The sequence below is a fragment of the Aulonocara sp. 'chitande type north' Nkhata Bay genome, linkage group LG17, assembly GCF_057382095.1.
Source record: "Aulonocara sp. 'chitande type north' Nkhata Bay isolate Kocher_YH1m ecotype deep benthic linkage group LG17, A_spYH_male_GT1.1, whole genome shotgun sequence".
NCBI lineage: Eukaryota > Metazoa > Chordata > Actinopteri > Cichliformes > Cichlidae > Aulonocara > Aulonocara sp. 'chitande type north' Nkhata Bay.
The window spans coordinates 16,583,279-16,607,573 of record NC_141360.1 but is presented as its reverse complement, the minus strand read 5'-3'; the positions used below and the strand labels follow the sequence as shown (position 1 = coordinate 16,607,573).

Here is a 24,295-nt window from a genome sequence, read left to right as displayed (position 1 = left end):
TAGAAAACTGACACATTTGTCTGACTCACCCGAGAATGGCTCTGGAGTGGGCAGGGGTCCCTCCGGAGATGGTGTGGCTACCGAGGTGGGCTAGCCGCCGGGGACGCCTGAGGGGCTGCGTTCCCTGGCTGTGCGTTGCTTTCCAGAGGTGTTATGTGGGCGACAGCCTGTGTTAACGGAGCAATCTCATTCCTCTGTTGCATAAGCATTTGTTTGTGGCGAGCTAGGCAGCCAGCGCCTGAGCCACGGGATCCTGACCTGACCTCCATGATGGCTGGATCGTTTTGTCACAGAGTTTGAAATGGACTCAGGCGCAGACCAGAAATCCTTGGCAAAGAAGACAGTGCGTTTATTTACAGTGAAACACCAGGTGACGATATATACACAGAGCTCCTCTCCTCAGCAGTTTCTTTACACACACACGCTCCCTCAGCTTTACGGGGAACAGGTCCAGGGCTGTCTCTCACATACACACACACACACACACACACACACACACACACACACACACACACACACACGAAGAATAACACAGGTCCGCCATCATAAATAGTGCTTCAATCTAGGGCTGGGTATCGTCACTGATTTCTAGAATCGATTCAATTCCGATTCACAAGGTCCCAAATCGATTCGATCCTCGATTCGATTCGAATTGGGGAGATTTTGCCACAGACAGTCAGAAATATTATAGTTCTGATCACTTATCAGTACATATCGGTATTTTTATATCTATAAAAAGAAAGCTGACACTTGTGAGACTTTATCAAAGGTGTGAGCATCACAGCAGATTCCTTTGTGTCAAAGTAACTGAGGATAAAACACAGAAAAACATGAAGGTGGTTTTCCTGGTCTGGGTTTTTATAGAAGATGACCTTAAAAATACTGTGCAGTCAAAAGCGAAGTGAAGCAAAGTTACAGAGGTTCGATTAGAGACACAGCTAAGGATTTTGCAATTTTGCATAATTTTAAAAAGTTTACATTTGTTCAGTATTGAACAGCAGAAATGAGGCTTTCTTGTCGGAAGTAAGTAAAAAAACAAAAAACAGCAGCCGACACCGTAGACTGGTTATTAATAAGTAAGTGAATAATGCAAAAAACAGAGATTTTTAGATGGGAAACTATTCCTGAGAGAGAGAGAGCTCTACATGAAGTGTGATTTTATCGTGGTAGAAGCAAAACAGCAAAAGTAAGAGGAAATTCGTGACAATGTTTATGTGAAGCGAAATGTGAAGCGTAGTTTGGATCGTCTTTGGCTGCTGGTTCAGTCAATATTGTTTGGAGAGAGATAAAACCTGCAGCTTCAGAATCTAGCGCAAAAAGGTAAACACAAAGCGCCCGCCGACGCTTCAAAATCAGTGAAGCTGTCGGCTTTCAGCCCCGACGGTGTGTCGTCTCACCGATTCTGATGCGTCGGCAGGTTTGTGTTTAGCTCTTTGTGCAGAATCCGTGTACCTGCTCTCATTTACTGTTTTAGCTGTTTGGCGGTTGTAGAAATTTTGTGAGGTTTAAATAAAATAAATTTATATTTTAAAAACGATTCAGGATTTTAATGAATCTATATCACGTTATTCAAGCTAGAATCAATTCTAATCGATAAATCGATCATCAAAACCCACCCCTACTTCATTTCGCTGGGATCAGCTGCAGGTGTGACGGTGAGCACAGGTGCTTGGGCCAGGGGCGGGAGCCTGTAATGAGCACCGCTCATTACGAAAGAGAGAGGTCAAAGAACAAACAAAACGTGTTGCCTACCACAGAGTCAGCCAGCGAGGCACGGGGACCATGACACAATGTCCATCATCTCTACCCCACAGTCATACACCATTCTTCATCAGCTGTCAAACACATGATCCAACCAAATCAGTCAAGCAGTTCGATTAGAAGTATAAATCAAACAAAATGAATCCAGAATGCATCATGTCTGAATTGTACTGTACACTGATCAGACATAACATTATGACCACCTGCCAAATATTGTGTTAGCCTAAAGAGCCCTCACCCATTGAGACATGGACTCCACTAGAGAGAGCCCTGAATATGTGCTTTGGTATCTGGCACCAAGATTTTAGCAACAGATCCTTTAAACCTTGTGAAGTCAGGCTTCCATGGATCAGACTTGTTTGTCTAGCACATCCCACAGATGATCGATCGTATTGAGATCTGTGAAATTTGGAGGCCAAGTCAAATTCATTGTTGTGCTCATCAAAGTATTCCTGAACCATTTTTGCTTTATGGCAGGGCACATTATCCTGCTGATAGAGTCCACAGTCATCAGGGAACACCGCTTCCATGAAATGGTGTGCACATAGTCAGCAAATGTTTAGACGGTGATATCTGTGGTGCCCATTGTTGATGCTTTTGAGGGTGGACAGGGGTCAGCACGAACACCCTGACTAGTCTGCGACTACGCAGTTTCAATACGTAACAATTCATTCAGCCTTCGTTTCCACATGCATCAGTGTGTCTTGGCTGCCAGTTCAACACTGTTCCTTCTTTGGACCACTTTTGATAGATACTGACCAGTGCAGACTGGGAACATCCCACAAGAACTGCAGATTTGGAGATGCTCTGTCCTGCCCTGGTGATATGCTCCGCTCTGTGTGCTTGTGTGATATAAAGCAACTAGATGTATAAAAAAGTGCTTGTATGGATGTCTGTATAAAAGGATTAGTGAATGCAGCACGGTGGCACGGTGGTTAGCACTGTTGCCTTACAGCAAGAAGGTCCTGAGTTCAATTCCACCATCAGTCTAGGGTCTTTCTGTTTGCGTGTTCTGGATGGATGAATAAAACATGTTGTATAATGCACTTTAGGTGCTCAAGGACAGTAAAAGAAAATGTTATATAGGAGCCAGGCTTCTTGCATAATTCTAACCCTTGCTAGATGAAAACTCCATACACTTTTATATATTTAAATTCTTTTCATATTCAGATTTGTAGACATTGAGTGTGAGAGTGAAAAGGGGTGAGGACAAAATAGAGTGACAAGAAAATAATTTAAAAAGAAAGAAATTTGCAAATGCAAATTCTAGCTCTTACTCTCCGACTCGTTGGACTACTTGCTGTGTCAATTCCCAGCTTTCATTATCAACATTTAATGTCTCTTCCAGCTGATGACTATAAAAATAAAGGCAATAAATGTCCCAAAATAATTTTAAAAAGAAAGAGAGAAGAAGCGTCATTTCCTAAGCTACCCTCCTTCTGCTAACTAGTCTGTCTGTAAGTCTCTCCTGCACTGATTTAACATTAAACAGGAAAGGCTCTGAGCTGAGGGGTGGCAGTGGGCAGGGAGCAGATTCAGAATCAGAGAGAGAGGGAGAGAAAGACTAGGGCGGGCCAGGGTTAGGTATCACATACCAGGGGCCCCAGACTCCAAATCAGCCCTGTCTAGACTCTCTGGCACCTGCATCTGCTTATTTACCACAGAGAGCCACCGGAGGCTTTGTCAGGGCCACAGCACCATGCCACAATCTGACCAACACAACTACCTCCATTCCCTCCTCCATCTCTGTAAGCACCTCTCCTTTACTTCTGGCTTCCCTGCTCTGTAAAGCTCGCATCGTACCAAATGGTGACCCCATTAAAACAGAAGACGGGGAAAAGGGCAGGTCAGTGAGCATGCTAAGAAAGTGATCAAATAGAGGGGTCTTATAAATCCAAGAAAGGTGAGAGGATAAAAAGGTGGAAAATAGGGCAAAACAGTTGGTCAGGGATCCATTTTTTACAAATGGAAGAACACGTATTCCCTGTATTGAATTGAAATTGTGTTTTGTGTGGGAAGATAAACAAGGAGGATTAAGTAGAAAGACAAAACTGGAAGTGAATCTTTGGGAATAATACAAGGACTCTAATGTTCTCAAGTCACTTTTGTTTTCATTGTGCTGATCAAAAAAGCTTCATAATAGTTTCACGAGCAGTATCCAGAAAGAACTTCACCAATTTAGAGATATCATCATTTTGCCACATATGCCAGTTTCCAGTTTGGAAACATAGGGCTAAAAATATTAAAATGCCAAAGTGCCCAAAACTGTAGTTCCCTAAGCCTCTAAAGCCTAACCTGTCGCTGGGATCAGACAGGTGCTTTTCAATGATATCAGGGTCATTACGGTAATCCAGGTACGGTGTCACAGCATGTCCACAAAGACGAAGGTTGGCTGACAGAAGGATAGCGAGTGAGTGTGATGCAAAAAAACAGACATTTTATTGTTCATAGATGTCTTGAACCAGCCAGTTATGGTAGTTTGATCTAAAACCACCTTTCATGTAAACCAAAGTAGCTCCTTGAAGTTTTCTGAAAGAATGCATCAAACAGCATTAAATCTTAAAATGTTCAAGCTTTTAGCCATGAAAATATTTTTACAGACTGGTTAAACAAAAACAAACGCTTTTGGTCTCTATGGATACTCTTCATGACATTTGTGGATTTTTATAACTCATACATTGGATGTGTTTTTTAGCCATCTCCTGAGCCTAATTTAATTCCCTGAACTCAACTCTCCACTGTGCCTGTGCCTTTGGAGAACTTTTGTTGAAATTTAAGGGCAAGGTTGAAGTTCACATCCTGGTCACACTGCAAACTGGTACTCCTTCTACCATGGGAGAACCCTGATGTTAACATTAGCTGCTAACACGGACATGATGGCAGTGATGAAAGGAATGACTGACCCGGTCAGCTCAATCTTAGCAAACCCAAATGATGTTAAAATAAAAGTTGAAAGAAATTTGTTTGAGGTTTCACCTTAATTTTCATCAGCAGCTGTATTTCGGTGTTTATGTCCCCTTTTAGTAATGGAACTTAAAAACGCTAATATGGAAAAAGATACAGAAAAATGTGAAATCGTGCCAGGTTGCTTTCAGGACTCACTGGAAAAAGAAATGAAGGAGGAAACAAAGCAATGTGCACACACTCTGACAGAAGAATGAGCAGCAATCCTCTGGTGGGTTTTGGTTCCAGATGTGGTGTGTCTCTCACTTTCGCTCTGTTTCTCATGCATTAATTCCTGTATGTCATTAGTTGCTGATGCTAATGTGTGTTTCTTGCTCTACTGGCAGTGTACATTAGCCAGTCTTACCTGCGGTATGCAGTCTGTGTCGGCAAACATGGACCTAAATTTGTGGTCCATGCTGATGTTATACAGAATGGACATGCTGAGCTGTCTCTGGCCCTCATCAGCTACAACATAAACACAAGAGAAGGAGGTAAGTCAATGGAGGAGGGGGAGGGAAGTTAATGGATGAATGACTGGTTGTGCTGTAATGTTCCACAGGATGCCAATGACCACATCTAGGAGGGCTGTGTGTTTTTCTAAAAATATTAATGGGATGAAAGGCCTCTTTAATTGAAGGTCAATTGACATTCAGTGCAGAATCAGCAACAGTCAACTGCAATTTCTCAGTTTGTTGCGTCTCTTAAGCAGTTAGTAGACAAAAACATCATGAGGGCAAGATTGTCATGCTCTAAAGGCACAGCTCACCAAACATCACCAAGGCTGTAGCTGTCGCTCAGGAGGTAGAGCAGGTCATCTACTTACTGGAAGTTTGGTGCTCAGAGGCCTGGCTGCTGCAGTCTGCATGCCAAATATCCTTGGGCAAGATATTAACCCAAAGTTGTTCTCAGATGCATCTATCGGAAGGTGGGAAAAAAAATGGCCCCTTACCTGCGCAGACTCATTCGCAGAGAATTTACATTTTAAAGCATCAACTTTGCATGCGCCACCATGAGCACAGTTCAAAGAAGTATAACAGGAATGACTGCTCAGCCACTGGTCCCCTGCTGTCCCTGTCCACATCCACAGTGGGGTATAATCTAGGCTTAGGCTGTCGGTGAGCCCAGGAACTTTATGAGTTTGACCTGTGACCACAGCTGGGGGCCTGAAGGAGGAACCAGCTACAGAGAATTAATGAAGCTGAAACCAGAGTTTCACCTTGGGAGTTTTCATTAAGGGAAGTGTTAAGAGAGAGGCTTCTCACTGGAGGACAGCCACTGAGAGACACCCTGTAATGTCCACCAGCCTCCAAAGCCCCACCCTGTTCCAATTAAAACTGATCTCAGCTGTGTTCAGTCAATGGCTGTTTAGGAAGCCTTATCTCAGAAAAATTAGATCCAGATGTACTCAGTGAACCTCTGGAATCACAGAAGGGAGTGAATGCTAAGGAGAGGGAGCTTCTAGCTTTAATTGGGAAAACAGGAGGAAGCATCAATTTTACTGCCTTTAATAAGTTAAAGCCACGCTGCTCGCTGCTTTGGCCCTTCCCGTGTGCCCACCAATTGACCGGAACATGTGCTGCTCATTAGTGAGCCTTTACCTTAACCAGCACCTTGAAGTGCACAACTACCAACTGCACACACAGAGAGGCAATAAGCTTGTCCAGGCCAAGAAAATTCCCTACTTTTCTAGAATGAACATAGAGTCGAGGATTCTTTATGAGCGAAAAGAAAGACCCCATTAAATGTTCAAAACACAAGTAGGGTTAGGGCAGCAGAGAAGGAAAAAAAGGTAAAGGGGAGCTGTTAAGAATTAACTAGACTATGTTCAAGGGCAGTTAGTGGGAGAGCTAAACTTCAATTACACCCCAGGCTAATTTAAAACTGCCTAGCCTTTGTAAAATTACACCCACAAACATTAAGAAATGTCTGTGGGCTGCACCTCTCCATTGTTATTGAATTTTCTGGATAAATAAGCATGAAGGGTTGGGTATTTGAAGACATCACATACCACATAACGAGATGTTATAAAAATGCTTCACAAAGATCCCTGCCCCCACTTAAATCCTCTAATTTGTCTTGTAATGACAATCAACATGCTGCACTGTAGCTTATGATTTGAAGCGCTAGCAGTGGTAGAAATTTATTTATCAGTATTAAATACATTTCAGTAAGTGTGTTCGTGTACTTTTTCCCTCTGCCATTTCTCATTATTACACATACCTTAATTTATGCACAGTGGTTTGATTGCTTCGCATGTGCGGATTGGATTGGTTCTTACCGACATTTGGTGAGAATTTCATGTCAAAAGGGCCTTTAGGAAAATATTTACTTTAAAAATTAGTCACGTGTTCAATACTTATTTTACCTCCTATCATTTTCCAAATGACCTCATAAGATATATTTATAGATTTGACTTTTATTCCAAATCTCAGTATAATTTAGATTTGTGGAAAAGCTGTCTTCAACATATTTTCAATAAATTTTTGGTGAATGCAATTACTCTAACTGTGCTGTTTACAACATGTGAGTAAAGCTTTACAAACATTCTAACCACTTGCACTGTAGATCTTCACATTTTGGGTTGTGTGTTTGTGAAGAGCCCAAATTCTGACAATATCTAGCTCTTTTTCCAGTGGAGTCTGTATGCATTTATGATGAGTTATGTAACTAATTTAGGGGTGGGGGCATGCGTGCACAGTTAATAGTACGTAATAACATGTAGCAGTGAACAATCACGCCTGCTCATAGTACTAATGCACTAATGTAACTAATTTACAGTGGAGTCTGTATGGCTTTATGATGAGTCATGTAACTAATTTACTTACTTTCAGTTTCATGTGATAGAGTCATTTTAAATAAGCATTTTAAATAAAGTAGTTGAAAATATAACAATAACATGCTTTGTGACTTCTTGGAAATTAAGGCAATAACTTAAATTCAGTTTTATTTACTTACTATTTATTTATTTGTTTTGGTTTTGTCTTAAATTCAGAGAAAACTTATTTTTGGTTTATAAATTTGTTTTTGCCACAAGGTCCTGAGGTCCCAAGTCTTTTCTGCACTCCCGACCCCACTGATCCACTTTAATAGATGAAAAATGTAATTTACTGCACATTAAACTGTGAATTATTTTTTTTTACCAATGTTTATGCGTGAGCTGCAAAGCAGAGATGAAGAGAAATGATGTGTTCAAGCTTGATTGTCTGATGAAACAGGAAAGAGGTGATGATGTCAAGTAGAGTCTCCCTCTTCACTTTCATCTTATCAGTCAGGGTCAGGACCTCAGGTCTGGCCTGAACAGAGATCCAAAAGGCATGAAGGGAGAGGAGACCATTGCTGTGTTGTCTGTCCTTAGAGATAATTGCATTTAGTGTGTCAGCTGAAAACTGGACAGTTGGCAGAGGGAGCAGATGATTAATGGTCTCCTGGTTCACACACAGGGCACAGAACACACACACCTAGTGTCAAGACTATAAGCAGGCGTGATTGTTCACTGTTACATGTTATTACTTGTGCATGCATGCCCCCACCCCTCCACAAAGCTCTACCTAAATCTCCAAAGACATAAATATCCGTCTCTCAACCCTGATTGTATAAAACAAAATCATCTGACCAGAATCTGGCATGTTATTCGAACAAATACACTCTATTAATTATGTACTGTTACCTGAGCCTCTCCTGAGAGGTTTCAAAAGCCCCAACAGAGATGACGATGTCACACAACTCTGCAAAGACACATCCTGTGCAGCTTTGCAAAATGGTCCCAAGGGGAACTTCAAGGGATGGGCATAAAAGCTATATACATATGCCTTAATGATTGCAAATTAATAGCAGAGATCAATGCGTCTTTCTGATGTCCCGTGTCTTTCTGTTTTAGAAAACACCTTAAATGCTGGTTCCGACACATGAACCCACAATTAAACAAATCTACAGGAACAAACAAAGGGAAACATAAACACTTAATCTTTACTGGGACTGATTACCAAGCAGAGAGGAAAGTTTGGGAATGAATCCAGCCTGGTTGTGGAGAGAAGTGTCAAAAGACAGGCTGAACAGGAGGCGCAGGGTGGCGTCCAGGAGCTCCTTGTAGTCACTGGGAACTAAACGGGCCAGCTTCTCTACTGGTCACTTTGTATAGCACAGTATAAAGCACCTTGAAATGAGTTGTTGTGAACTGAAGTCAGATTGACACAGATATAGCACAGGGTTCAACTTCATCTACACTCTATGATTGTGACTATCAGCACAGCAGTGCCACTCAGTCTAGTTCTGCGTTCTAAAGTGTCTGTTTCCATCTCCTGTGATTTGCTGAAAGCCAGAAACCAGGGTGATACAATCTGCTACCAGTTAAAACACACTCATTGCTTCTGTGTGCAAAACTAGCTCCAGTCACTCCATCCCAAACCAGACACTGAGCTGCATTATCAACTGCAGCCTGTGTCACCTACCACTGACATTTCCACTGGTGACATAGGCAGAATAAAAATGTATTAGGCAGTACTGAACTCTTATCAGATTCAGTTTGCTGAGTAAATATAACCTGATGGGATCATCACTTTTTGATTCATTAAACACCCATGCCCTTAAATACTTCAATGAGTCAAAGTGTTGAAACCAACATTTCCATGCTGGACACAAGCTTGTGTGGGTATGAAAGTTTTTCTAATGTGAATTAAAGGTGTAATCAATGGTAAACAAGGAGATAAAGCAAGTTTCTGACAGGGTCTGGGCTTGATAAAGACCCACAAACTTGAACTAGACTGGAACCACATGGGACTGGATTAGGGACAGTTGAAAAGCCAGGGTTCTGTTTGAGCACTATGGCCCACCAAAGTGGACTCTGAATAATGTTTTTAAAATGAAAATCTAATCTAAGCATGGTTTTAACTGGCACTGCAGAAGGTTACAGACATTTGTGAAAATATTATCCTTTACATTTTTGTATACAGTAAAATAAATCCTCAGTCCTTTATGAGTAATTTATGTAATGTAACAAAACAATGCATTTAAACAAACCATTGATTAGACGAGGTGAAGATAAAGGTAGAAAATAGAATTTAAAAATCTAGTTTCAAACAGTTAGTCCAAGCTTTTCTAACAATGGTCATTTTGTTAAGATTTTACCTATTTTGGTAAGACTCTGTGCTCCACGGTGTCTGTAGGTTATACAGACTGTATGAAAAAGACAATATTATAATATTAATATTGTTTTACTTAATTAGAAGAATGTGAGCAAGAAGTCTGTATTAATTAGGCTGGTTTAACATTCAACATTTTTGCTGACTTGGGACACTGTCCCACAATCTTCCCTCAAATTATTAAACCCAGAGCAAACCAGATTCTGCAAGGCTAACTTCAGGTCCTTCCATAATATTTTTGTTGGATTAAGGTCATGACTTTGACTTGGCTACTAGAAAACATCTTTATTCTTCTTTAATCATCCTATAAATACTTGCGTTGTGCTGAAGGTAGCTGTTGTGCTGCATGAGATTCAGTATAGATGCCCTGATATTTTCCTTCTGAATTTTGAAATACTATACAAATATTCTGAATGCAGTTTTACAATGTTTAATAATACCTTCTCTTATAATCTAAGATCTTTTGTTTACCATTGTCAATCTTGCTCCCCAGGAAGATAGAGTGCTTCTTGAGGATGGTGATAACAACCAGCAGTAGCTCATTATCTTCACGGTCCACAATCTTCAAAAGCATGTGAACAGTGTTTTTGTTCCTCATCTTCAGCTCTGTGTGTGTGTCTTCACCCAGGTTGAGCAGCAGAAACAGAGCAACTGCAGGGTCAAAGATAACAGTGCAGGTAACAGTTATTTTAGCTGTGGTTCTTGTACCTTGCTTTTAAAGACTTTTTAGAACTGCTGTTTAGAGATAAATAAACCTTTACTTAATTATAAAAAGACACAAATACAAAAACACACTAAACTAGCAAAAAAATATGACTTATACAAGTGTACCTTAAAAACAGAATACTGTAAAAAAGTTAAATTCCCACCCGGATCCAGTAAGGGTCCTGCTAGACCCCCATGCTAAAACCAAGCCCTGGAATGGCACAGCTACGTCTGCAGCCTGTCCGTACTCTGTATGATTGTGTATGTGACAAATAAAGGTTAGTTGTTGTTGTTCTTTATTTGCAGCTGAATTTAAAAACGGTAAACTTTAATAAACTATTTTCATTACATGTGAATTGTTTTCAAGACCTTTTTGGTTAAATTTGATGATTAAAGCTTATAGCTCATATAATTCAGAAATCTAATATGAAAAAATAATAGAATATTACATCTCAAGTACGTAAATTAATATTTTAAAAGTATAATATGTGTCTTGGTCTGGTTCAGTACACTCAATCACAAACATGATTACTATACCTTTCTAATGTGATGATGTTGTGTCTTGTTGTTGCCCCTGGCTCTCTTTCTCTCTCTCTCTCCCTCCAACTCTGTTCCTGTGCTACTGCAAGTGTAACTACTGCTCCTCCTCCCTCTGCTCAGTGCAAGCACAAGGCTCACGTGCGGAGTGAAGTGAAAAAAAGTGCGAGAGAGAGGGTGAGAGAAAGAAAAAAAAACAAACAAACACGTCTTCTGTCGTTCACTTCAAAGAGCCCGCTCTAAGAGCCGTTTCATTCGCGACCAGCACATCACTAATGGAAAGTTGACAAGAAGGGAAACGTGTGATAGCAAAAGATTTATAAGCAATGGAGATGAAACCAGCCTTAAAGAATTATTAAATAAGAACTTGTGACAGCTGCTACAACTCTCACACAATCATAGCTGGAACACAGGTGGTGGTAGTTGATCCACTGTGCTTTCTCAAGTTCTTGATGGCAATACCAGGTAGTATGAGCTTGGTGGCATGATGATAGAGTGGGTAGCACTGTCCCCTCACAGCAAGAAGGTTCCTAGTTCAAAACCTGGCTGGAGGCTTGTGTGTGGAGTCTGTATGTTCTCCATGTGTCTCTCCAAGTACATCAGCTTCTTTCCACAATACGAAAACAGGATTAAGTGCATAGAATAAAACACTGTATGAATGGGTGGTTAAACTGTTGATTGTAGACTTAAGTTGTTTAAGCAGTCAGTAAGACTCACAATGTGCTATATAAATGCCAGTCCATTTTCATTTATAAAAGAACAGCAGAAAGTATTTATCTGTTACCTAGTTGACAGAAAGTGTAAAACCCCAAAATATACATGAGCTGAAGGCTGCTTTCAAAGCAATCTGGGCTTCAATAACAACTCAGCACTGGCACACGTGGATCACCTCCAAGTTATGCCACGCTGACAGAGTAATTCTTGGCAAAGGAGCATAAATGAGCATAAAAGATGATATTTTTCAGAATTTGGACATTTATATCTTATAAAATCTTTTTTTAAATTGAGCTCATGAAATATTCAAATAATACTACTTCCGCCAGTGGAAACCCAAACAAAACACGCATTTAGAGGCTCTAATACCTGCGTCTTAATCTCGCTGTCCATGTCACCTCTACTTGCGGCCTACATAATGACATGACTAAATATTTTTAAAAATTATTTTTCCAAAAATTAGTTAATATGAAGGCAATAGGCAGTGTTACAGGTTTAGCCCTAAAGAATGGTGACTCATGGGGAGTATAGCCCAGTTGTAAGTAAGCTATTGAGACTTGACTGTACACTGTGTTCGTGTTTTCCTCTGAAACAATAAGTTCCGTTGGAGCAGCCTTTCAACGCCTCTCTCTGTCTTTGACGAGCAAAGTTGACCCAGACAACAAAGTAAAGCTAGTTTTCAGCTACGAGCCCGACACGCAACCCGACGTATTAGCCAGAGGTCCCTTTGCTACGGTTCGGAGCCGCGGACCTGTACGAAATCGCTGCAAAAAGTGCAGCCTTACCTAATGTCCGCCCTACTGTTACTCATTTTATATTAAGATTTAAAAATCTAGTTGGTATTGGTATGGTGACTATCCTTCAGTAATAGTAATAAATCACACAGCAATAGTACATTCATGTAGTTGGAAAAAGCTTGATAGTATATTAAGTAATCCAAAGTATTCAGAATACGTTACTCTCATTGAGTAATGTAACGGAATACGTTACAAAATACATTTTAGGGCATTTATTCTGTAATCTGTAGTGGAATACAGTAACCTTCCCAACACTGGTTACTGGCTCTAAGAATACTGCTGATATCTTTCTTTTGTTTTGTAGCAGTCCTCAAGCAGATTAACTGCATATGCTTCTTAAGTGTAACCAGTGATTAGGTTCATTATTGGTTAATCTTGCATTTAATTTCATTTAAAAACAGTGAAGACAAGCAACCCCAGGTATTTTTTTGTCTGATCAGCAGTATAGCACCCAAAGTATCCACCTCACTATCCATGACCAAGAAAAAGAGCACATCTTTCCTTGTGAAAAGCTGAACTTTTCATTTAGTTTCAAAAACATCATATAGAACTATGGATTCATTCATACAGATGATTCATATTAAAAGTAAAATCACAGACAAAAAATTAAGAAAGAAGGCAAAATAGACCCACAAAGGACATAAAATCCTGTTACTGAAACTAGTTTTACAGCACGGTAAGCATAATTAGGAACAACAAATAAAACCAAAGATCTATTGCATAGAGGAAAATTAAAGTGAAGAACACTCTACCTTGGAGAAACCTGGTTACAGCAGGATGATTATGTTAGTTTAAATCTACACCCAGACTCATACTAATTGCCAGAGTCCTCAAAGCACAGGCCGAGGAGGGAATCTTCCACTCCAGCTTATTAATCAACCAAAGACCGAAACAGAGTATTATTTAATTTGAAAGCCTGACGCTTAGCCTGAAAACCTCAGAAAACTGTTTTATTTTTTATTTGTTATCCATCATCTACCTGAGCCTTACTCAGAGTTTCTACCCTATTTCTATCGATCTGACTTTTTATCTGACTTCAGTGCTCAACTCAGATAAAATAATTATTCTGGCCACTTTTTAACTCACAAAAGTGCTGCAGTTATGGCCAAATGATGCAGTTTAAGTTATCATTTAATGTCTGTGAAATTAAATAAACTTAGCTGATTTAATTTTCTGGAGCAACAACGGGTCAAAGAACCAAAACAGCAGGAATCACACCTAATTTATCAACAATTATAGCTGCATACGGAGAACAAGCCACAGGACAGCTGAACTAATCACCCACTAAAATTAAGTCTACATAGACTTCTTGTGTTCTTCCTCTACTTTCTTTAGATTTTTGTCCTCAGAGAGTGCTTCATGTAGCAATAGTCAAGGAACTCAAATAAATACAAACCACAAAAAACACATAATCAAGTGTTTTTGACTCTTTATAAAGGGATATAAGCCTCCTTCTTCTGCAGCTCATCTTGCCAAAGGTCATACTTCTTCAGCTCATATTCAATGATATTCACACACAGGGACCCAATCTTGAAATGTGTGATCATTCCATGGAACTGAAGTAAAAGACTGCTATTTATCCAAAAGTGAATTTTCAAAACTATTTTTTTTTCTTTTAATCAAATTTGGGATTCCAGCTGTCATTGAAATTACCCAATCGGTCACCCCTGAAATATTTTACAAAGCAAACTGACAAAGTCAAAACACATCCAGTCAAACAGTATGTCCTTGTCTGACGCATAATCAGCCCAACCTGAGCCATTTCACAAGCCAATTAGTGTAACATGGACAGGGAGACAAGCCAAGAATGACGATCAGTTTTCAGACATACATCTTGAAGCCTAAATTCGCCCTGACAGACGTTTATGTGTTGTTTTAGTGAGGGCTTATTTTATCGTTTCAAAACACACAGCTAAAGAGTAAAACTTTGCTGCCAAAGATGGGTGATTAATGTGAGAGAGACAGAGAGAGAGCAGATAAACATGAACATGACCCTGGAACAGGACAACTGAAATATAATAATATAAATAATCTAACAATATATTAACAAGATGCATATGGCTGGTATGTTCGGATGTCCAGATACCTTTGGCCTAACTATGGTGTTGAGGTGGGGTCTTGGGTCAGCTCCAAATGGGGGAGGTGGAGCTGGATGGCTCAGGGCCATCAACAGGTGAGGTGACTGGCACATCTCTTGTACATGAGCTAATCCCTCTGTTGCTTCCCATTTCAGCAGCATGCTGGAGCAGTATGCAGTTAAGGAGCAAACCACATCACTGTTCTCCCTGCCTCTATTGTAGATACACCAAGCTTATTCTAGAGTGACTTGAATGCCATCTCCGATTCTAAGCCCTGCTATGTTACTACTCTTGAAACAATATACTAGATTTTTTACCTGGAGAAACAGAAGAAGACAGAGATGATGGTTGTTGCCAAGTCTATACTCCACTTCCAGTCTTCTCTTAGGACTCTGGCCAAGGCTCTAAGGACAGTTTCTGGGAACACACGGGTAAACAAGAGTCATTATAGATATGTGTAATGCATATGCAGGAGACAAAATAAAGGAATGAGGAAGGAAAAGAAAGGAAAAGCAGAGTTTTTGAAAGTGCAACTGGAGGTTAATTTAAAAGAGTGTTGGGTAATGTGATCATGCTGACTGCTACTGGGGATTGTGACCTGTGGGTGCTTCACATCCAACATATGTCTCCGTGTTCATCTCTTCTTTCCACCCTGACCCCAGAGTCTCGGTTCACATAAATACTTGGCTCTTATCAGTACTGGACTGCCTGATGTGGCGTGGCAGATGGAGTGAGCAGACAATGCTTTATGACAGAAACAAATGAAGTTGTGCCATCTCACAAAGGATGGAGGCAATGATGGATACATGCTGTTACAGGGAAAAAAGGGCTTTTGGTCACGAAAGGGAGACGAGCAGGAGCTGAGCTCTGTTTTCTTCCCAAGTCAAAGAGTAGCAGAGTGAAGGAGCTATAACACTGAGATCTTAGTGAGTTCTAGCAATTTTGATCTAAATACAGTCATTAAGTAAAGGTTTGCAGTAATTCATGGTTCGTCTTCTAAAAGTCATGTGAGCTTAATTCCAATTTTGAGCATAAAGACTTTTTATAGATCTGAGTAAGGTCAAGTCAGAGAATGATCCAGGAAGAATATCTTTGAACAAACACTTAATAATCTGATCTCAGTATATGACCACCTCATTCAGACTGCGGCTTTTTAAATTATTATTATTATTTTTAAATTTTATTTATTTGAACAACTCTCCTATCTATGTACAAATACAGTTTCTTCAGAGAAATAGAATACAGAGTCACAGACTTAAGGCACAAATATAGGATCTATAGAGGGAAAAAAAGAAAAAACAATATGTAAAAAAATATAATAATAATTAGAAAAATAAATAGTAGTGCGTTACACCCAACACTGCACAAAACTATCTGTTTTTCCAAAAAAACACAAAAACTTTTCAGTAGTACTGCATAAAATCCTGTTTACTCTTTCCCTCCCAGGCTTCTAGACTTCTAATTGGCCAACATTTCTACACGGCTTGGATTTGGTTCTTCACAACGTTTGACTGTGTTTTGGCCGTTTACATGTGGACGGAGAGATTTTTCAAAACTGCACGTGTGGACAAGATTTAAAAAAAAAAACAAAAATGGAAAATCTCTGTTTTCAAAAATACCTGTGTACGTGTGGACGTAGCCTATAACGTATCTACCTTCCTTACCCTTTATTTCTTTGCGAGATTCAAACTTAAGGGAATTAGTTATCAGAATTGCAACCCCTCTTTTCCTAGAATTTGTATGAGAACTGTAGAAGGTTTTTTTGAACCTAAATTTCCTTAATTTTTTGTGTTCTATTTTTGATAAATGAGTTTCTTGTAAGAAAATTATCTGTGTCTTCTCCTTTTTGAGTTTAGTCATAATCTCGGCTCTTTTAACTGGGTTACCAGTGCCATCAACATTAAGGACATACACTTTATTTCTTCATGTGTAGTATGCATTATCCTTTTGTGATTTACTGGCTGTCTTTTGAGACCCCCACAGGCACCCCATTGAACCCTTGTTTAAATAAAACATTTTCATTAACAAACTGCAACTTAGTTTAACTATGTACAAATAAGAGGACTTCAATAAAGATGTACCAGCCACCTTCCCCACCTGTTGTTCCTCTTTTTGTTTTTTGGGGGGTGTCTCTCGTATTGAAAAGCCCCCCCTCCAGTAATGAGATATGACTCACGAAAGATTGTCACACTCATACTAGTGCTTGTTATTATGTACAGTCCATCCCTAGCCAACTTTGTGTTCCATATAGTCCTACCAGACACACCTTAGATCCATCTTGTTGTCATATGTCTCCATATTTGCCTCTCATTCATTGTTATCCCATATGGAAAAGATATATGTAAATCTTATAAAGTTTCTATCTGTCTTGTGTGAAACTTGTATGAAAAGCATACAAGAGTGAAAACAGATATAAGATCCCTTGAAAAATTATATAAATGAAACGTATGTTTTGGATACTTACTAAAACAATATATGAAAGTAATGAGACAGTGGCCACTTTCATGAGTAAATCATATAAGCCTTATATGATTAACTATATGAAGTAGGTCACATCTTATGCAAGTCTTTTATAAGTTTTCACTATTTCTTTTCCATATGGGATCCCTATGCTGAAATTCTTGAATTCTCTCTTGAGCTCACCTGCTAGCCAGGACTGGACCGGTTTCCATGTCGCTGCCTGGTTGACAGACGTCCCTCAGTGCTCTTTTTCTCTCCCTGCTGATATAATTAGTGTTTTCCTAAGGTCACTTGATATAATTAAAAGTAATCAGAAGAGCACAAAACAAGTTAAACAAGTCTTTTCCTCAATGTCCTCATAAAGCAGCTCACATATTCATCAATTCTGATGATGCCCGCTTTGTTATCCACCTGTAAGAAAATAAACACCAGTCGTCAAAGAGAATACAGTACCATATTGAAGAATAGTATATAAACATATATACTGTTTTACATATGATCCAACACTGCACTCCATTATTAACTAAAACAAGATTTTGATGGAGCCTTAAAATCAGTCCCTACTTCTAATCCAGCATAAGGAGGAAAGTCTTGAAGTGATATCTGTTTCTTCTCCTGGGTGTCTGTGAAAAGCAACATCCACAACAAAACTATTACGATAAACTAGTTCCATTATTCATAAAGAATGAGTCTTACAACAAATGCTCGCAGTCATATTAAAATAGTCCTAGAAAACTCATCTGTACCATTTGATTGCTTGCCGTTTTGCAGGTAGAAGAGCAACTGCTCCACTTCATGGAGTTTAGATGGGTGAATCAGTGGAGATTCCTCAACCACCTTCTGAGCAAGAGTGTGTGTCTGTGCTGGCATTCAGGCCTTTTAGGCAAATGCTAAAAGTGGCAAAAATGCAAAGGTAAACATTAAATTACAATGTTTTTTTTAATGTAAGGTACATAACAAAAAATCAGCTCATGTCAATAATTAGTCTCACATTTTCTGACAATCTTTTTGGACGACAACCTTGGGTTCCTCCAGCTCCCCAAGAACAGTTGCCTCCACCTTATACTGAACAACAAGAGCTGTGTCAGTCGGGTGGATATCCAGAGTACATCCCTTTAAATTCCTGTGGGTCAAGCAATTGTAAAATTTACACCAAAACCATGGTGTTGTAATCATCTGCAGAGAGCTAACTGCCAGATACTAACAGCTCTCCAGTGAGAATCACCTGTTTTGATTTCTTGGGTACATTTAAAACAATTCAGCTGTTGTTACTAAAAAAAAAAGATGCTACTGGAAATCTCAGTAAACACATCCACCATCTCATGACCACCTGACAGACTGGCTGTAGTACATGATACTGGGAAGTGATCTGTCTGGTATTGCGGGGCTGTGGTGTCTCCATTTCTAGTCACCTTGTACAACCTCAGACTTTCAATACAACTCTGGGTCATGCCACATACAGAAATACTGTCATTAGTCTCCGGTAGTTTAATTTACAGAGCATTGTGGACAATCTTTTGGAGTGGTCTGAAAGGAATCATCTGCTTTTGAATGTGAAGAAGACCAGAGAGATGGTGATCAATTTCAGAAAGGAACAGGACAGCTACACAACCCTTGTCTACCCTGAGACAGGATGTTGATGAGATGGGCATCCGCATCAACATCAGGCTGAACGGGAAGTCCAACACAGTTCAGTAAACAGGTGCAATTTCCCAAGGAAGCTGAGACCGTTTAAAGTGTGCAGCAATATCATTTTCTAACAGTCAGCTGTGGTAAGTACAGTGTATTTTGCTGTGGTCTGCTGTTTAACAGCTGGTGACACCAACAGTGAAAATAATATACATCTGTGTGGCAGAGAGGCATCTCACATATGTAAGTACTGTAACAAAAAGATTTACCAAATAAAGGACGCATAAAGTATTTAACACCTCATCTCATTTTTTGTGTGATTTGTTTAGCTGGTTAGTGTTTTTTGTCTCACGGCTATGCAATCATATGCCTTTTTGGGAGAAATCAACTGAGCGACGAAATAATGACTGATCTATATTATGAGACGCCTCTGTGGTTAAATCAAATTCAAACTTACTTCCTCTGAGATACTTTCAAAAACGTCTAACTGCTGTTATCATGTAAACTGACAAAGCAAACCAAAATATAAAATAAAATTGAAACATTAAAGCCTTAAACTTAGGAGATGTTCAATGACTCAGCGGGGTATTTTTCCACTCCATTGAAATATTTTCACAGTTTCCAGGCGCTCCCAAAAACAAATGTCTCTGCATTACTTGAAACATTCCCAGTAAGATTTCGTTTAAATCATTGTACGTATTTTTCGGACCATAAGGCACACCAGATTAGAAGATGCACTGTCGATGAACGGGTGAACATAAACTTTTATCGAGTGGTTAGCGTTTATCCTCCAGATTCACCGTTTATATTATGCTAACATAGCTGTGTTGCTAGCAATCACGTAGCACATCATTATATACCAGCTAGCCCAACATCAGTAATCCCACAAACGTCGCTGCTGTTTAGTTTTCTGTCTTCATTTATGTTGGAAGTGATAGCAGAGCTGTACGATTTAATTTTTTCAGAAATCCCTGTCAGAACATGGTATATCATGTTTAGGTGGAAAATAGCGAGCTAACTTCCTGCTAACTTCTAATTCCGTTAAATTTAATAAATTCTGTTTTCATGGATGCCTGGATGTTAAACTTAATTGTTACACCTAGTAAAGCAGCAACACTGATCATTTTATTAAAGATGAAAGAATTTAGACAGTCTTAACTGTCAGTGATGCTGCCGTGTTCGTTTGACTTTAGGACCTGAAGCGGAGTTTGGACCCTGATTACTCCGCCGCCAGGCTTGGAACAGTAGCCGTAATGCTCTGACAATCCATCAAGTGGTGTGTTACTTTTACATTTAGTAAATGCTTACTAAAGAATTTTTGACAGATTTTTGAGTGCCATGTACCACATAAAATCGGTTCGAGGTCAGTAAGCACAACCAGAATGCATACATAAGGCACACTGTAGATTTTTGAGAAAATTAAAGGATTTTAAGTGCGCCTTATAGTGCGGAAAATATGTATATAGGGCTTTGGAATTGACGGTGCAATGTATTGTGGGAATTTGGTGCCATATTTGAAGGCCACGAATCAAAACAAACTGTGTTGGAAGGAAGATTGCTACGAACCATGCTTAAAAGCAGCTCAAAAGAAAAAGGATGTTATTGAGACAAATCGTGTCCGGATGCAAAGAGATGGTACTTGCAAAAAATAGCGTGCATTGGAAATGTGGACCTGTATGAAATACGGCAGTGGAGTAGAAACCTCAAAGACCAAACCGCTATTAACTTACCCTGATATATTTTCATACCTCGTCTCTGGAGTCAGTGCATACATGGCGAGCCAATTTCGCAATTATAAATCTCTGGAGCCACACAGCCAATTCACCAATGGTTAAGTACAAGATTTGCCTATTTTTAAGCCTCCACGTTGTGAGTAAGTCATCATTCAAAAAAAGGTAAGTCAACTTGAGTACTGCGAGTAAAATGCGTTTGATCCCCCGTGAACATTCAGATTGATTAGCGCAAGCATAAATTCAGTCATGAGGGCGAAATTACAGTGAGAACATATGGAGACTCTGTTAGATGGACAACATAGTGAGTTCAGTGCATTGATGTGATATTGTCCTGAAGGATTTAGTCATTCTCGATGGTTAAAGAAATTGCAATAATTTATTCATATTTACTATATATAATCCTAATTATATATCTTGCTTCCGTGTTTGTGTCCTGTGTCACTACAATACATTTAGTTTTATACATTGATAATTGACCTGCAGAATCTCCTTATCATATTAGGTGTCCATAACTGTCACTTACAGACAAACTTTATGCTTTCTCCATCTTGAAAGTGATTACATTGATGTATTACATACTTTAGGTTTATTTTTTACAGGCAGGTTTCTAAAAAAGAACAGGCAGATTTAGAATATAACATGCAGCGTTCTATAGATGGATGCATAAAAAGATGAAAAATTACATGTATGTGCCAACTTTCTAAACACGTTCATTGTTACATTTATGATAAATGGATTAGAAAGTAGATAAAACACATTTGTGTCGGCTTTGGCTCATTAAAGATTTTGTCTTTAAATTAGTTTTGTCTTTGTATGTTTCAGGAAATCATTGTCTCTGAATTTTGTAACCACCGATAAGGGCCAGGGTTCGGTGGGAAACCGACCTCAAAGTTGAGCTTAGTGCAGAAGCATGGTCCAGAACTTTTAGATCTGCCAAGAAATTGTTTTCCTGTAACAGACTCCAGGAAAGCCATTACAGAATCTTATATAGACTGCAGCGTACCCCAGAGTTTTAAAATAAAGTTCATCCTCAGATTTCTCCTCATTGTGTAATGTGCGATATGGATGTGGGGACTTACTACCATTGCATACGGCAATGTCCTTTAATTACTAGATTTTGGAAGAATATTGCTACAGGGAGTGCAGAATTATTAGGCCAATGAGTATTTTGTCCACATCATCCTCTTCATGCATGTTGTCTTACTCCAAGCTGTATTTGCTCGAAAGCCTACTACCAATTAAGCATATTAGGTGATGTGCATCTCTGTAATGAGAAGGGGTGTGGTCTAATGATATCAACACCCTATATCAGGTGTGCATAATTATTAGGCAACGTCCTTTCCTTTGGCAAAATGGGTCAAAAGAAGGACTTGACAGGCCCAGAAAAGTCAAAAATAGTGAGATATCTTGCAGAGAGATGCAGCAGTCTCAAAATTGCAAAGCTTCTGAAGCGTGATCATCGAACAATCAAGCGTTTCATTCAAAATAGTCAACAGGGTCGCAAGAAGCGTGTGGAAAAACCAAGGCGCCAAATAACTGCCCATGAACTGAGAAAAGTCAAACGTGCAGCTGCCAAGATGCCACTTGCCACCAGTTTGGCCATATTTCAGAGCTGCAACATCACTGGAGTGCCCAAAAGCACAAGGTGTGCAATACTCAGAGACATGGCCAAGGTAAGAAAGGCTGAAAGACCACCACCACTGAACAAGACACACAAGCTGAAACGTCAAGACTGGGCCAAGAAATATCTCAAGACTGATTTTTCTAAGGTTTTATGGACTGATGAAATGAGAGTGAGTCTTGATGGGCCAGATGGATGGGCCCGTGGCTGGATTGGTAAAGGGCAGAGAGCTCCAGTCCGACTCAGATGCCAGCAAGGTGGAGGTGGAGTACTGGTTTGGGCTGGTATCATCAAAGATGAGCTTGTGGGGCCTTTTCCGGTTGACGATGGAGTCAAGCTCAACTCCCAGTCCTACTGCCAGTTTCTGGAAGACACCTTCTTCAAGCAGTGGTACAGGAAGAAGTCTGCATCCTTCAAGAAAAACATGATTTTCATGCAGGACAACGCTCCATCACACGCGTCCAAGTACTCCACAGCGTGGCTGGCAAAAAAGGGTATAAAAGAAGAAAAACTAATGACATGGCCACCTTGTTCACCTGATCTGAACCCCATTGAGAACCTGTGGTCCATCATCAAATGTGAGATTTACAAGGAGGGAAAACAGTACACCTCTCTGAACAGTGTCTGGGAGGCTGTGGTTGCTGCTGCACGCAGTGTTGATGGTGAACAGATCAAAACACTGACAGAATCCATGGATGGCAGGCTTTTGAGTGTCCTTGCAAAGAAAGGTGGCTATATTGGTCGCTGATTTGTTTTTGTTTTGTTTTTGAATGTCAGAAATGTATATTTGTGAATGTGGAGATGTTATATTGGTTTCACTGGTAAGAATAAATAATTGAAATGGGTATATATTTGTTTTTTGTTAAGTTGCCTAATAATTATGCACAGTAATAGTCACCTGCACACACAGATATCCCCCTAAAATAGCTAAAACTAAAAACAAACTAAAAACTACTTCCAAAAACATTCAGCTTTGATATTAATGAGTTTTTTGGGTTCATTGAGAACATGGTTGTTGTTCAATAATAAAATTATTCCTCAAAAAAACAACTTGCCTAATAATTCTGCACTCCCTGTATAGAGCTTCGCTCAATCTTTCACCAGACAATCCCACTGAACCCTGTCCTGTTCGTTTTGGGTCTATCTATAGAAGAGCTTTCTCTGTCTTCTGTACAAATTCTTTTGTTATGTAAACTTTTACATTTAGTGAGGCGATGTGTACTGTTTCAATGGATTCAGAGACAGCACCCCACTGTTACACAATGGTACAGAGAAACGTTCAAGGTGCTGCCAATGGAGCGCCTTAGTGCCATCATAAAGGGCAATTGTGATGCATTCTGTAGGATATGGCAGCCTTAGCTTGATCACCTACCTCGTGACCTTGCTGTGCTATTGCATAAAGGGGGACCACATTTTGTTTTTAAACATAATAATTAATATCTGTATTCCCTCTTTTTTTCTTCTTTCTCTTGACTTTAAATGTGGAACACTGTACATATTTTGACCCAGACATGTACACTTGTAACTCATGTACCTGTATTTGTTTTTTTTTCTTCCTCTTCTTCTTGTTTGTATTTGGCTGTGCTGATTTGTTGCTGTTTGTATTGTTCCAAAAAAAATCAATGAATCATTGTGTAAAAAAAAGAAAAAAGATTGAGCTCTCTGGCATACCTGAAACCTCAGTGAAGCTGCTGAATATCAGCATTTCAGGTTTATTTTAAACGACACTTACTATTGTGTTTATTGTGTGAGTGTAGAAAACTCCTATGCACTCCTTGGTAATTTCACTTTCCAACTCATGGTGAAAAGAGAAATTACATTTTATTAATTCTGTTTATGATTGTTGACTATAAATAATACATTTTATGGTAGGAGCCAGGGACCACATAAAATCTGACCTAGGGCCATGATTGGCCCCCTGGCTGGACTATGGGCACGCCTGCCATAGAATCTCATGTTAAAATCCCCATCTTTACAATATCAGAAGAATGGAGCCACACTTTCAGTTTTGGGGTTTGGAACTGGAAATCCCACAGGACCTAAGCCCTGTTGTTTTCAACCACCTTTGGATGTGTTGGGGACTTGGGGACTTCTAATCTATATGCTGGACAAATTTTCCTGCACACTGCCCCAGCCACTCATTTGTGCCTCTTAGCGTATGATGTCCCAGCTTGCG

General features: G+C 39.6%; 1 protein-coding gene across 1 annotated transcript; it reads right to left on the bottom strand.

The window, feature by feature from the left end:
* Positions 1 to 4,123: 4,123 nt before the first annotated feature.
* Positions 4,124 to 20,539, bottom strand: kifap3a (kinesin-associated protein 3a). The gene is given in 12 exon segments (XM_086269960.1): positions 4,124 to 4,153; positions 5,072 to 5,172; positions 8,691 to 8,825; positions 9,152 to 9,169; positions 10,317 to 10,496; positions 17,473 to 17,508; positions 17,511 to 17,547; positions 17,701 to 17,759; positions 17,883 to 17,989; positions 17,991 to 18,026; positions 18,128 to 18,259; positions 20,496 to 20,539. Coding segments are annotated over 12 exon segments (915 nt in total).
* Positions 20,540 to 24,295: the final 3,756 nt, after the last annotated feature.